The sequence below is a fragment of the Pongo pygmaeus genome, chromosome 21 (genome assembly GCF_028885625.2).
Source record: "Pongo pygmaeus isolate AG05252 chromosome 21, NHGRI_mPonPyg2-v2.0_pri, whole genome shotgun sequence".
Classification (NCBI taxonomy): domain Eukaryota; kingdom Metazoa; phylum Chordata; class Mammalia; order Primates; family Hominidae; genus Pongo; species Pongo pygmaeus.
This window is the reverse complement of record NC_072394.2, coordinates 30,448,031-30,461,891: the sequence shown is the minus strand read 5'-3', so window position 1 is coordinate 30,461,891 and position 13,861 is coordinate 30,448,031. Positions and strand designations below refer to the sequence as shown.

At 50.1% G+C, this 13,861-nt stretch overlaps 1 protein-coding gene across 4 annotated transcripts in view; it reads left to right on the top strand.

The window, feature by feature from the left end:
• Positions 1–3,081: 3,081 nt before the first annotated feature.
• Positions 3,082–13,861, top strand: part of ITPA (inosine triphosphatase) — an 18,320-nt gene continuing 7,540 nt past the window's right edge. The window contains exons 1-7 of one of the 4 annotated variants that reach the window (XM_063659471.1): positions 3,082–3,100; positions 3,470–3,602; positions 7,164–7,221; positions 7,309–7,373; positions 7,973–8,046; positions 9,260–9,291; positions 12,480–12,595. In XM_063659471.1, coding sequence (XP_063515541.1) covers positions 3,537–3,602; positions 7,164–7,221; positions 7,309–7,373; positions 7,973–8,046; positions 9,260–9,291; positions 12,480–12,595 — 411 coding nt within the window. In that variant the 5' untranslated portion in view covers positions 3,082–3,100; positions 3,470–3,536. Of the gene's footprint in view, positions 3,101–3,303; positions 3,603–7,163; positions 7,222–7,308; positions 7,374–7,972; positions 8,047–9,259; positions 9,292–12,479; positions 12,596–13,861 lie in introns of those variants that run through there. The other 3 variants (XM_063659472.1, XM_054467979.2, XM_054467978.2) reach the window with 3 other exon arrangements.

Below are 13,861 nucleotides of genomic sequence, written 5' to 3'. Positions count from 1 at the left end.
CTCTGTCTCAAAAAAAAAAAAAAAAGAAAGAAGGAAAGAAAAAGAAAAAAAAAAAAATATGGGCTGGGCGAGGTGGCTCACACCTGTAATCCCAGCACTTTGGGAGGCTGAGGTGGGTGGATCACCTGAACTCAGGAGTTTGAGACCAGCCTGACAAACATAGTGAAACCCTGTCTCTACTAAAAATACAGAATTAGCTTGGCGTGGTGGTGGGTGCCTGTAATCCCAGCTACTTGGGAGGCTGAGGCAGGAGAATCGCTTGAAGCCGGGAGGCAGAGGTTGCAGTGAGCCGAGATCACACCATTGCACTCCAGCCTGGGCAACAGAGTGAGACTCAGTCTCAAAAAAAAAAAAAAAAAAAAAAGCCGGGCACCGTGGCTCACGCCTATAATCCCAACCAACACTTTTGGAGGTCAAGGTGGGTGGCTCACCTGAGGTCGGGAGTTTGAGACCAGCCTGACCAACATGGAGAAACCCCATCTCTACTAAAAATACAAAATTAGCCGGGTGTGGTGGCTCACACCCATAATCTCAGCACTTCGGGAGGCCAAGGTGGGCGGATCACGAGGTCAGGAGGTCAAAACCATCCTGGCTAACACGGTGAAACCCCGTCTCTACTAAAAATACAAAAAAATTAGCCAGGCGTGGTGGTGGGCGCCTGTAGTCCCAGCCACTCAGGAGGCTGAGGCAGGAGAATGGTGGGGACCCAGGAGGCGGAGCTTGCAGTGAGCTGAGATCGCGCCACTGCACTTCAGCCTGGGCGACAGAGTGAGACTGTCTCAAAAAAAAAAAAAAGAAGAAAGATACAAAAATTAACCAGGCATGGTGGTGCATGCATGCCTGTAGTCCCAGCTACTCAGGAGGCTGAGGTGGGAGAACTGCTCAAACCCAATATGCAGAGAGGTTGCAGTGAGCCAGGACCACACCACTGTACTTCAGCCTGGGCAACAGAGCAAGACTCCATCTCAAAATAAATAAATAAATAAAAGAATGAAAAAGAAAGTTATCTATGGACTTGTAATTATAGATGTCAATTGTGATCTTTTTGTTTGTTGGTTTTTTGAGACAGGGTCTCACTCGCATCACCCAGGCTGGAGTACAGTGGCACTCTTGGCTCACTGCAGCCTCGACTTCCCAGGCTCAGGTGATCCTCCCACCTCAGCCTCCTGAATAGCTGTGACTACAGGCGTGTGCCCCCAAGCCCAGCTAATTTTTTGTATTTTTTGTAGAGACTGGGTTTCACCATGTTGTCTAGGCTTGTCTTGAACTCCTGGGATCAAGTGATCCACTGTGCCCAAGCTAGTTGTGATCTTACATTACAGAACACCTACTATGTACCAGGCACTGGGATTTAAGAATGAGAGGTGAGGCTGGGCGCCGTGGCTCAAGCCTGTAATCTCAGCACTTTGGGAGGCTGAGGTGGGGGGGATCTCCTGAGGTCAGGAGTTCGAGACCAGCCTGGTCAACATGGTGAAACCCCACCTCTACTAAAAATACAAAAATTTACTGGGCGTGGTGGTGCATGTCTGTAATCCCAGCTACTCAGGAGGCTGAGGCAGGAGAATTCCTTGAACCCGGGAGTCAGAGGTTGAGGTGAGCCGAGATCGTGCCACTGCACTCAAGCCTGGGTGACAAGAGCAAGACTCCATCTCAAAACAACAACAACAACAACAACAACCACAACAACAAAAAACAGTGGCTGATGCCTGTAATCCCAGCACTTAGGGAGGCCGAGGTGGGCATATCACGACGTCAGGAGTTCGAGACCAGCCTGGCCAACATGGTGAAACCCCGTCTCTACTAAAAATGCAGAAATTAGCTGGGCGTCGTGGTGGGTGCTTGTAGTCCCAGCTACTCAGGAGGCTGAGGCAGGAGAATCGCTTCAACCCAGGAGACAGAGGTTGCAGTGAGCCAAGATCATGCCATTGCACTCCAGCCCAGGTGACAAGAGCAAGACTCCGTCTCAAAAAAAAAAAAAAAAAAAAGAAAGAAAGAAAAAAGAAAAAGAGAGGTGAGCAAAAACAGATATGGTTTTTACCATTAGGATTTTTAGAAGAGAAAACAGAATCACATAAATGAATATCTATTTGCAGTGGAGAGGTCAGTGCTATGCAAGCAGATGAAAGGGAGCTCAGGGAAGGTTTTCCTGAGTTGGGGCTTGAGCTGGCTAAGATCCAAGAAAGGCATCTATGTAGGGTGGGCTGTTTTTCTTCTTTTCAGGCTCCTCGGGGTAACTGATGTCCTCCAGGCCCTCCTCTGCCCCCAAATCCCCATGGCCACTCCTCTAGGGACTCTGCATAATGGTTAGTGTTTCTGCTTCAATAAAAGAAAACAGGTCACCACCCAAAGCAGTGGTTCCCACACATTTTTTTTTCTTTTTCAGACGCAGTTTTGCTCTTGTTGCCCAGGCTGGAGTCCAATGGCATGATCTCCGCTCACTGCAACCTCCACCTCCCGAATTCAGGCGATTCTCCTGAATCCTGAATTCTCTGAACTGGAATTACAGGCATGCACCACCATGCCCAGCTAATTTTGTATTTTTGGTAGAGATGGGTTTCTCCATGTTGGTCAGGCTGGTCTCAAACTCCTGACCTCGGGTGATCCACTCGCCTCAGCCTCCCAAAGTGCTGGGATTACAGGCGTGAGCCACCGGGCTTTCCCACACTTTGATGAGCATCAGAATGGCCTGAGGAGCTTGGTAAGAACTCAGACTCCCTCCCTTTCTTGTCCATGGGCAGAAGTGGCCATTCAAGAGGTACTGACCCAGGGTTCCAGGCGGCGGGCAGAGGGCTGAGTCTCTGGAGGAGGGAGTCAGATGACTTGCTGCAAAGACAGTATCAGCAGAGGTTCAGCAGACTCACCTTTGAGAGGGCACTTCCTACTTTCTGTTGTGTTTGGAATGCAAAGTTCTGGCTGAAACGGTGGCCACGGAGAAGGGGTGATAGATTTGAGAGGCTGGAGGGATGAGGAAGTGAGGGACTCTATATACTGAGCTCTCAAGCCTAGGAGTGAAAACGGGTGAGAAGTTTGGGCTTGTTTTAGGCTATGCCGAGTTTAAGTTCACAGTCGAGTGGATCAGAGCTGGCGGGTAAGGCTGAAGGTGAGATCAGGATGAGGGTTTGGAAGCCCTTGCCTAGAAGGAGGCAGTTTTTTGAGACAGCATAAGAGAGCGCAAACCTCCAGGATCACAGGGCTGCAGTCTTCTCCTTTCGGAGACCCCATTGCAGAGAAGAGCGAAAGCAAGGGCGGGGTGGGGGTGGGAGTGGTCTCTTCCGGTTCTTGAAGAGAGCGTCCCTTAGGCAGGAGGGATGGGTCACTCAATCTCCAGGCTCGGGAGGGCCCCAGCAAATCGGACGCGGTGGGCTAGGCCGCCACCGCTGGCCCACTCGCCCGATACGTGCCTTGGGGTCCGGGTCGGCTTTCCCCGGGACCCCTGGCCGGAAACTGAGCCGTTCACTTCCGCCACCAGCCGGAAGTTTTCTGTCACTGGACGCCAAGGAGTTTTCGGTGGCTCAGCTGGGTAACCGGGGATCACCATGGCGGCCTCACTGGTGGGGAGGAAGATCGTGTTTGTCACGGGGAACGCCAAGAAGCTGGAGGAGGTGCCGGGAGGGTGTTGGGGGCTGACTGGGAGGCGGCTGGGAATAGGGCGGAGAAGGGGCTTCCGGGAGGAGGGAAGCACGTGGGAGGAGGCATGGAGAGAGAACAGAATTCAGCCTGGAAGAATGGGTCCTGACCCGGCTGTGTGGAAAAGCTGGGGCGAAGGAAGGGAGTGGCTGCGGAATCGGGGCGCCCCGGGGTTGGCGAGGGAACGAGGGTCTTGACAGATCCCGACACAGGGCTTGTGTGGTCAGCGACTGCGGGACCCGGAGGAGTAGCGGGGCTCTTAACAACCGTCCCGAAGGTCACCTATTGAAGTAGACCCCAACCCAGTGTCCCGACACTCTTCTGGGACTTATCCACATCCCGCTGCTGGGCCAGGGCTAGCAGGACCCAGAGAGGGCGTGGGGCGGAGTTCCACGCTGAGCAGTCCGTGCCCCACCATCGTCCTGAAATGTTCTAACTCTTTTCGCGTGTGTGAAATGGGGATGATGCAGGACATTTGCTTCACAGCGCTATAGAGAGGAGGAGTAAAGGAGGCAGTGGATCTAAAGTTTCTGTTTGCAGGGACTTTGTGGCTAGCAAGTAACAGAAACACACAGGGAGCTCATATAAGCCACCAGATGACTCCTGTGGGAATATAGTGTTACCGTGTCCCACAGGACCTGAAGTTCCCTCAAGAAGCTGACTTGACCTTGTTCTCTCTGGATGCTGATCCCTATTCCTGTTCATATCTTTCCCCTTTCTTCCCTGCTGGTGGATGGAACAATGAGGCTTCTACCAGATATCAGCTCCGACTGGCTTTGCTTGAATCAAGAGATTGCCCCTGTTCAATCAGCCATAGCCATGGAGTGGGGGTCATGTGTGGGGGATCAGGATGACACCCACTGCATATGTCTGAGTCAGACCAGTGGGGTGTAATCACTAGGGAAACCTACATTTGCCCGTAGTGTAGGGAGGGACTGATGTCACTTTGGTGCCAGGACTGAGTGGCCTTCTCAGGAACCAGAGCCTTCTGCTGAAAAAAGGTTTGGGATCCTGAGGCCAGACCAGTCAGGCAGTGCCACCCTGAACAGAGCCCATGCAGGACAGTGGGCATGAGACCCCAAACCTCTGGCTGAGAATATTGCCCTCATTTAAAGAAGGAGCTGGAGCCCGGGTGCGGTGCCTCACGCCTGTAATCGCAGCACTTTGGGAGGCTGAGGTGGGCAGATCATCTGAGGTCAGGAGTTCAAGACCAGCCTGGCCAACATGATGAAACTCCATCTCTACTAAAAATACAAAAATTAGCTGGGCATGGTGGCACATGCCTGTAGTCCCAGCTGCTTGGGAGGCTGAGACAGGAGAATCGCTTGAACCCAGGAGGAGGAGGTTACAGTGAGCTGAGATGACACCACTGTACGCCAGCCTGGGTGAGAGTTAAGAGTGACAGAGTGAGACTCTGTCTCAAATAAAAAAAAAAAAAAAAAAAGAAGAAGAAGGCGCTAGAGTAGCCAAGGGAGACTCCTTGGAGAACATGGACTTGAACTTGGCCTAGAACAGGTAGTCTTTTTTTTTTTTTTCTTTGAGACAGAGTCTCACTCTGTCGCTCAGGCTGGAGTGCAGTGGTGCGATCTCTGCTGACTGCAACCTCTGCCTCCTGGGTTCAAGCAATTCTCCTGCCTTAGTCTCCCGAGTATCTGGGGTTGTAGGCATGCGTCACCATGCCTGGTTAATTTTTGCATTTTTAGTAGAAACAGGATTTCGCCATGTTGGCCAGACTGGTCTCTACCCTGACCTCAAGTGATCCGCCCTCCACCCGTTTCGGCCCTTCAAAGTGCTAGAATTACAGGCGTGAACCACTTAGCCCAGCTGTGTTTGTTTTGTTTTGTTTTTTTTTTTGTTTTAGATGGAGTCTCATTCTGTCACCCAGGCTGGAGTGCAGTGGCACGATCTCAGCTCACTGCAACCTCCGCCTCCTGGGTTCAAGCAATCCTCATGCCTCAGCCTTCCCGGTAGCTGGGACTACAGGTGTGTGCCACCACACCCAGCTAATTTTTGTATTTTTAGTGGAGATGGGGTTTCTCCATGTTGGTCAGGCTGGTCTCGAACTCCCGACCTCAGGTGATCCGCCTGCCTGGGCCTCCCGAAGTGTTAGATTACATGCGTGAGCTACCGCGCCTGGCCGAACGGGTAGTCTTAACTAGTCTGCCATTGGCAGACTGAGGAAACCTATGGAATCTTTCTCAGGAAAATAGTTTTAAATGTACAAAATAAAATATATGGTATTATAGGCTGGGCACTGTGGTTCATACCTGTAATCCCAGCACTTTGGGAGACTGAGGCTCAAGGAGGATCTCTTGAGCCGAGGAGTTCAAGACCAGCCTGGGCAACAAAGTGAGACGCTAGCTCTACAAATAATTAGCCTAAGCATGGTACCTGGGCCACCTGTGGTTCTAGATACATGGGAGGCTGAGGCAGGAGGATCTCTTGGGCCCAGGAGGTTGAGGCTCTAGTGAGCTGTGTTTGTGCCACTGTACTCCAGCCTGGGTGACAGAGAGAGAGACCCTCTCTCAAAAAAAAAAAAAAAAAAATACATAGGATTACAAAGGAAGTCAACTAAAGTGAAGTACAATTATCAAAATGTTACAAATATTTGTGATTTAGTTATATATACTTTATTAATGCATTAAAGGATTCAATCTACCACTGTATGAGTAATTATCTTAATTTTTTTTTTTTTTTTTTCGAGACAGAGTCTTACTCTGTCACCTACGGCAGGAGTGCAATGGTGCAATCTTGGCTCACTGTAGCCTCAACCTTCTGTGCTCAAGCAATCCTCCTGCCCCCAGCCTCTTGAGTAGCTGGAACTTCAGGCACATGCCACTATGCCCAGCTAATTTTTGTATTTTTTGTAAAGATGGGTTTTTGCCATGTTGCTCAAGCTAGTCTCAAACTTCTGGGCTCAAGCAATCTGCCCACCTTGGCCTCCAAAAGTGCTAAGATTACAGGCATGAGCCACAGCACCCAGCCCCTTAATTTTAAAATATTGAGATAAATGATATTTTGAGATATCTGCAGCAATTGTAATCAGTTATAACAACATCTGTGATTTTAGTAGGTTTAAAAGTCACAGGAACTGCTAGTAATATTTTGGTTTGTTACCTATATTCATAATTGAAAAAGATACTACATTTCAATTAAGGGTTACTAAGAATAAAGATATTTTTTTCCAATCCATGTTCACAGGCCTCCTGAATTCTGGGTATCTTCTGATAGAGAATTCCTGGTCTAGGAGGATGGCTAGGGTTTCTGGGAGCATTGAGAAGAGAAGAGGGTGTTCTGGATGGGGGTTAGCACAAGCAGAGACCTGACGTAGAAGAGATAGAGAAGCAAGATGGAAGGGGCTGGCTTGCTGGGGTGGGACCCTGAAAGCCGGGGTGAGGCTCACGGGCCTGAGTTGGTAAGCTTTAGGAGATGGGCAGGAGAGTTATTGATGAGAAAGGTGGATGACAGCTCACGTGCTCACATAGTAATGGGGAATCATTAGATGGTGATAAATGTTCTCTTTTCTTTTGGAACAGGTCATTCAGATTCTAGGAGATAAGTTTCCATGCACTTTGGTGGCACAGAAAATTGACCGTATGTCTCTGTTTTATTTTTAAAAGATGGTTGGATTTCTCTGTCTTCCTGTGACCTGACTTTCTGTGTGTCTGTTTCCCTGATAAGTGCCGGAGTACCAGGGGGAGCCGGATGAGATTTCCATACAGAAATGTCAGGAGGCAGCTCGCCAGGTGCTTGCCCTGCCCTTGTCCCACACTTGCCCCTCTTGTCCAGGTAGCTTCCCGGGCCTGTGCCTGCTGGAAACAATAGAGTAGACACAGTTTGTTGAGCTTTCTAGGACCGGCCCAGAGTCCTCTAGGGTTCAGTTAATATTGGCTTTGGAACACTGCCTTCCTTTGCCAGCCTTGAATACATGGTATCTCCTCCAGACCACCACCATACACTCCCATGTACACACAGACTCCCCTGCCCCCAAATGCTCAGACAATGCATTCCAGCCCTGCATCTTCCCCACACATATCCACCGCTGCATTCACAAGTGTTCGTGGAACTGAGAAAGCACGCTGTGGAGAGTCAGGCTGAGAGCGAATCCCAGCTCTCCCATTGCTGTGCCTGGAGCAAGCTTTACAATTCGCCAAAGCTTTGGTGTCCTCATAAGATAATAGATTGGCCAAAGTTCAGAGATTGGCTGACGGCAGCTCCCATGGCGCTCTCTGCCACAGATCTCAGCTAGCTGAGGGCTGGCCCCAGCCTGGGTGACCCAGGTGACCTGGGCGTTCCAGGTGGGGATGGTGATCATGGGTCTCAGGGCTGTATGTCTGTGCTGCAGGTACAGGGACCCGTGCTGGTTGAGGACACCTGTCTGTGCTTCAACGCCCTTGGAGGGCTCCCTGGCCCCTACATGTGAGTGACCACCTCCACCCCCTCACAGGGCCCCAGGCCCAAAACCACCAGAACTGCAAAATGATGAGGTACCTGATACTGCAGGTCATTCCCTGTCTTGGCATCAACAGCCTTTCACGTTGTCCTGAGGAAAGACAGGATAGGAGAAGCATGTCTTTCTTTTGTAAAGTGTGAGAATGCGACCTGTAAGTGGAGATGGTAAAGGGGACCCCATGCATTTGAGAAGTACATTCATAGGTAGATTAATTTCAGGAAAGAGAAAACAAGGAAGTTGGAATCTAAAACTTGATTTCTTTCTTCCTTTTTTTTTTTTTTTTTTTTGATACAGTCTCTCTCTGTTACCTAGACGGCTAGAGTGCAGTGGCATGATCATAGCTCACTGCAGTTTCCACCTCCCAGGCTCAGGTGATCCTCCCACCTCAGCCTCCTGGGTAGCTGGGACTACTGGTGTGCGTCACCACACCCAGCTAATTTTTTGTATTTATTTATTTATTTTTAATTTTTAAATTATTTTATTTTATTTTATTTTGAGACAAGAGTCTCGCTCTGTCGCCCAGGCTGGAGTGCAGTGGCATGATCTCGGCTCACTGCAAGCTCCGCCTCCCAGGTTCATGCCATTCTCCTGCCTCAGCCTCCCGAGTAGCTGGGACTACAGGCGCCCACCACCACGCCTGGCTAATTTTTTGTATTTTTAGTAGAGACGGGGTTTCACCATGTTAGCCAGGATCATCTCCATCTCCTGACGTTGTGATCCGCCCTCCTCGGCCTCCCAAAGTGCTGGGATTAGAGGCATGAGCCACCGCGCCCGGCCTGTATTTATTTATTTTTGGTGTGTGAGACAGGGTCTCAGTCTGTCGCTGAGGTACGAGTGCAGTGGTGTGATCACAGCTCACTCCCTGGGCTCAAGCTATCTGCCTGCCTCAGCCTCCCAAGTAGCTGGGACTGCAGGCACGTGCCCAGCCATTTTTTTTGCATTTTTTGTAGAGAGAGGATTTCGCTACGTTGTCCAAGCTTTTCTCAAACTCCTGAGCTCAAGCGATCCGCCTGCCTTAGCCTCCCAAAGTGCTGGGATTATAGGCGGGAGCCACCTCGCCTGGCCCTTGGAGGCATTCTTTTTCATTTCCCCTTGGCTGTCAATAGGGAACAGCCTGGAAAAGGTGGTAAGAAGATCCAGCTGCTCCTGGTGTCTGACTGTCCTTTATTTCTCTTGCAGAAAGTGGTTTCTGGAGAAGTTAAAGCCTGAAGGTATTATCTGCTTTGTTTCTTCCCTGGATCTGTTGGGAATGAGAATCTGGGCTTTGTCTAGGGGAGGGACCCCAACTAGTAATCAGGAGTCCCAGGTTCTAGCCCCCACCATGGCGCCTCCACCTCATTTTCCCCATCTAGCACCTGCAGCTCATACCCTGTACTCCAGAGAGCACTGTGTGGGGCCTCGAGGGATGGTGGGAGCTGTAGGGTTGAGGAACAAAGGGGCTGTACTTAATTCTGGGTTTTAAGAGGGACTTGGCCCTTGTGACTGCCTTAGCCAGGGCCTGCCCTGGGAATTGGAGGACTGCCCCTCCTGGACCCCAGCAGTGCATATCCTGTCACCCACAGTTGCAAGCCAAAATGTCCCCTCTTTGTGTGCTTTTATTTATTTAGAGACAGGGTCTCACTCTGTTGCCCAGGCTGGAGTACACTGGTGTGATCTCAACTTACTGCAACCTCCGCCTCTTGGGTTCAAGTGATTCTCCTGCCTTAGCCTTCCAAGTAGCTGGGATTACAGGCGCCCACCACCACGCCCTGCTAATTTTTGTATTTTTAGTAGAGAGGGGGTTTCACCATGTTGGCCAGGCCAGTCTCGAACACCTGACCTCAAGTGATCCTCCTACCTTGGCCTCCCAAAGTGCTGGGATTACAGGTGTGAGTCACAACACCCAGCCTATTTGTTTACTTATTTATATTTTTGAGATGGAGTCTCACTGTTGCCCAGGCTGGGGTGCAGTGGCTCAATCTTGGCTCACTGCAACCTCTGCTTCCCTGGTTCAAGCGATCCTCCTGACTCAGCCTCCCAAGCAGCTGGGATTACAGGCATGCACCAGCACGCTGGCTAAGTTTTTTTTGTTTGTTTGTTTGTTTGTTTGAGACAAAGTCTCGCTCTGTCGCCCAGGCTGGAGTGCAGTGGCATGATGTGGGCTCACTCCAACCTCCACCTCCCGGATTCAAGTGATTCTCCTGCCTCAGCCTCCTGAGTAGCTGGGACTACAGGCACGTGCCACCATGCCCAGCTAATTTTTGTATTTTTAGTAGAGTTGGGATTTCACCATGTAGGCCAGGATGGTCTCAATCTTCTGACCTCATGATCTGCCTGCCTCGGCCTCCCAAAGTGCTGGGATTACAGGTGTGAGTTACCATGCCTGGCCTTTTTTTGTGTGTGTGACGAGTTTCACTCTTGTTGCCCAGGCTGGAGCGCAATGGCACGATCTCGGCTTACTACAACCTCCGCCTCCCGGTTTCAAGTGATTCTCTTGCCTCAGCCTCCCTAGTAGCTGGGATTACAGGCACCCGCCACCACGACCAGCTAATTTTTTGTATTTTTTGTAGAGGGGTTTCACTATATTGGCCAGGCTGGTCTTGAACTCCTGACCTCAGGCGATCCACCCATCGCAGCCTCCCAAAGTGCTGGGTTTACAGGCGTGATCCACTGAGCCCGGCTTAATTTTTGTATTTTTAGTAGACACGGAGTTTTGCCATGTTGGCCAGGCTAGTTTCAAACTCCTGACCTCAGGTGGTCCCACCTCGGCCTCCCAAAGTGCTGGGATTACAGGCGTGAGCCACCGCTCCCAGCCTATTTTATTTTTTTGAAACAGAACCTCACTCCATCTCCCAGGCTAGAGTGCAGTGGCGTGATCTTGGCTCACTGCAACCTCTGCCTCCTGAGTTCAAGTGATTCTCCTGCTTCAGCCTCCCAAGTAGCTGGGATTACAGGTGCCCGCCACCATGCCTAGCTAATTTTTGTATTTTTAGTAGAGACAGGGTTTCATCACATTGGCCATGCTGATCTCGAACTCCTAACCTCAGGTGATCCACCCACCTCGGCCTTCCAAAATGCTGAGATTACAGGCATGAGTTACACACCCGTCCTTATGTGCTTTTAAAAACACTTTATAGAGCATTTCAAACCTGCATAGTAGAATATCATAATAGGATAATGGGCATAAATATATACAGTTGTTATTTGTCAATTAAAAAAAGCATAGTAGAATAATGAACCTCATTTGCCATCAACCAGCTTCCAGGGTTATCGGCACAAGGCCTATTTTGTGACATCTATAACCCCCCTTATTTTTCCTCAGTCCAGTATTTTAAGGTAAATCACAGACATCATATCATCAGTAAGTTCTTCAGCTTGTATTTATTTTTATTTTTATTTGTTTTAATTTTTTTGGAGACAAGGGTCTCCCTCTGTTGCCCAGGCTGGAGTGCAGTGGCTCAATCTCGGCTCACTGCCCACCATCAGGGCTCAAGCAATCCTCCCACCTTAGCCTCTTGAGTAGCTAGGGACTACAGGTGTAAGCCACCATGCCTAGCTAATTTTTGTGTTTTTGAAGAGGTGAGGTCTTGCTATGTTGCTGGGGCTGGTATCAAAGTCCTAAGCTCAAGCAACCCACCCGCCTTGGCCTCCCAAAGTGTTGGGATTACAGGTATGAGCCACCGAGTGCAGCCACTGTATTTCTAAAAGGTGAAAGATTTAAAAACTGTTAAACAAGTAAAATATAATCATTTTTAAATATTACATAATCATTTTTTGGATTTCCTTGGTTGTAGAAAAAGTGCCTATTACAGTTGGTTAGTTTTTTGTTTGTTTTTTTTTTTTCTGAGATGGAGTCTCGCTTTGTCGCCCAGGCTGGAGTGCAGTGGTGCGATCTCGGCTTGCTGCAAGCTTCGCCTCCCGCGTTCACGCCATTCTCCTGCCTCAGCATCCCGAGTAGCTGGAACTACAGGCATCAGCCACCACGCCCGGCTAATTTTTTTGTATTTTTAGTAGAGACGGGGTTTCACCGTGTTAGCCAGGATGGTCTCGATCTCCTGACCTCGTGATCTGCCCGACTCGGCCTCCCAAAGTGCTGGGATTACAGGCGTGAGCCACCACGCCCGGCCTACAGTTGGTTAGTTTTGAATCAGTAAATCAAACAAGGTCCACACTGCATTGGCTAGTTTTCTGACTTTAAATAAAGCCTTGTGTTGTCAGCCTGTGCCAGAGGGAAGCGAGAATGCCCAGAGACTTCCATTTCAAGCCTAGTCCCACTGCCTTGGGCTCTGCCGCCCCCGCTACCCCAATTGAGACCTAATTTCCCCTTTTAGGGAATTCCTCCCTCCCTACCCTTAGTGGGCGTCTTGGGAGTGGGAGTTGGCCATTAGGGATGCACTGAGCCCTCACTGCCCACCCGCAGGTCTCCACCAGCTCCTGGCCGGGTTCGAGGACAAGTCAGCCTATGCGCTCTGTACGTTTGCACTCAGCACCGGGGACCCAAGCCAGCCCGTGCGCCTGTTCAGGGGCCGGACCTCGGTGCGTACCCACCTTGATGCAGTTCCCGCCGCGCGCCGCCAGGGGGTGCCGCGACCTGAGCCGACCGCCCCGGGTCTGCGGGAGGGTGGCTTCCCCCAAGGGAAGGGCGCCTTGGGGCCAGAGATATCTGTGCCTTGCTGAGAGGCTCCCCTGGGCAGCATAGGTAGAAGTGCTGTCAATCCTAGGAGGGTGGTGGAAAGGGTGCCCTGGGGCCAGAGTAGTTGCCTACGCCTTGCTGAGGGGTGCCCCTGGGCAGGACAATGGAAGTGCTGTCAATTCTGAAACCTGTTTGATCCCTGAGGCTGTTGTTTCAGGGAAACAGTTGGCTAACAGCTCCTGAGGCCTGATAGACCCAGAAGTACAAACTGAAGGTGACAATTCCCAAAGCTACTTTTTTTCTATTTATTTTATTTATTTATTTATTTATTTATGGTTAGTAAGAAACCACACTTGGATCAAAGCTACATCTATAGCCCAGACTTCTCCAAGCTCAGATTTCCTTATCCAACTGCCGAGGTGCTTGACTATCTCTCAGCCTTTCCAGCTTTTCATGTTTATGTATAATAGAATCTTAATTCTTTTTTTTTTTTTTTTTTTGAGACAAAGTCTTGCTGTGTTGCCCGGGCTGGAGTGCAGTGGTGTCATCTCGGCTCACTGCAACCTCCGCCTCCAGGGTTCAAGCATAGAATGTTAATTCTTGGCCAAGTTTGGTGATTTACACCTGTAATCCTAGCACTTTGGGAGGCCCCAGCGGGAGGCTTTCTTGAGCCCAGGTGTTCAAGATCAGCCTGGGCACCATAACAAGACCCCATCTTCGCAAAAAATTTTAAAATGAGGCCGGACGTGGTGGCTCACATCTGTAATCCCAGCACTTTGGGAGGCTGAGGCGGGCGGATCACCTGAGGTCAGGAGTTCAAGAACAGCCTGGATAACACAGCAAAAGCCTGTCTCAACTAAAAATACAAAAAATAGCTGGGCATGGTGGCAGGCGCCTGTAATCCCAGCTATTGGGGAGGCTGAGGGAGGAGAATCACTTGAACCCAGGAGGCGGAGGTTGCAGTGAGCCGAGATCTCACCACTGCACTCCAGCCTGGGCAACAAGAGCAAGACTCCGTCTCAAAAAAAAAAAAAAAAAAAAAAAGAGGCTGAGCACAGACATGTAATCCCAGCACTTTGCGAAGCAAAGGCAGGAGGATTGCTTGAGGCCAGGAGTTTGAGACCAGCCTGGGTAACATAGCCAGACCCTGTCTCAAAAATAAATAAATA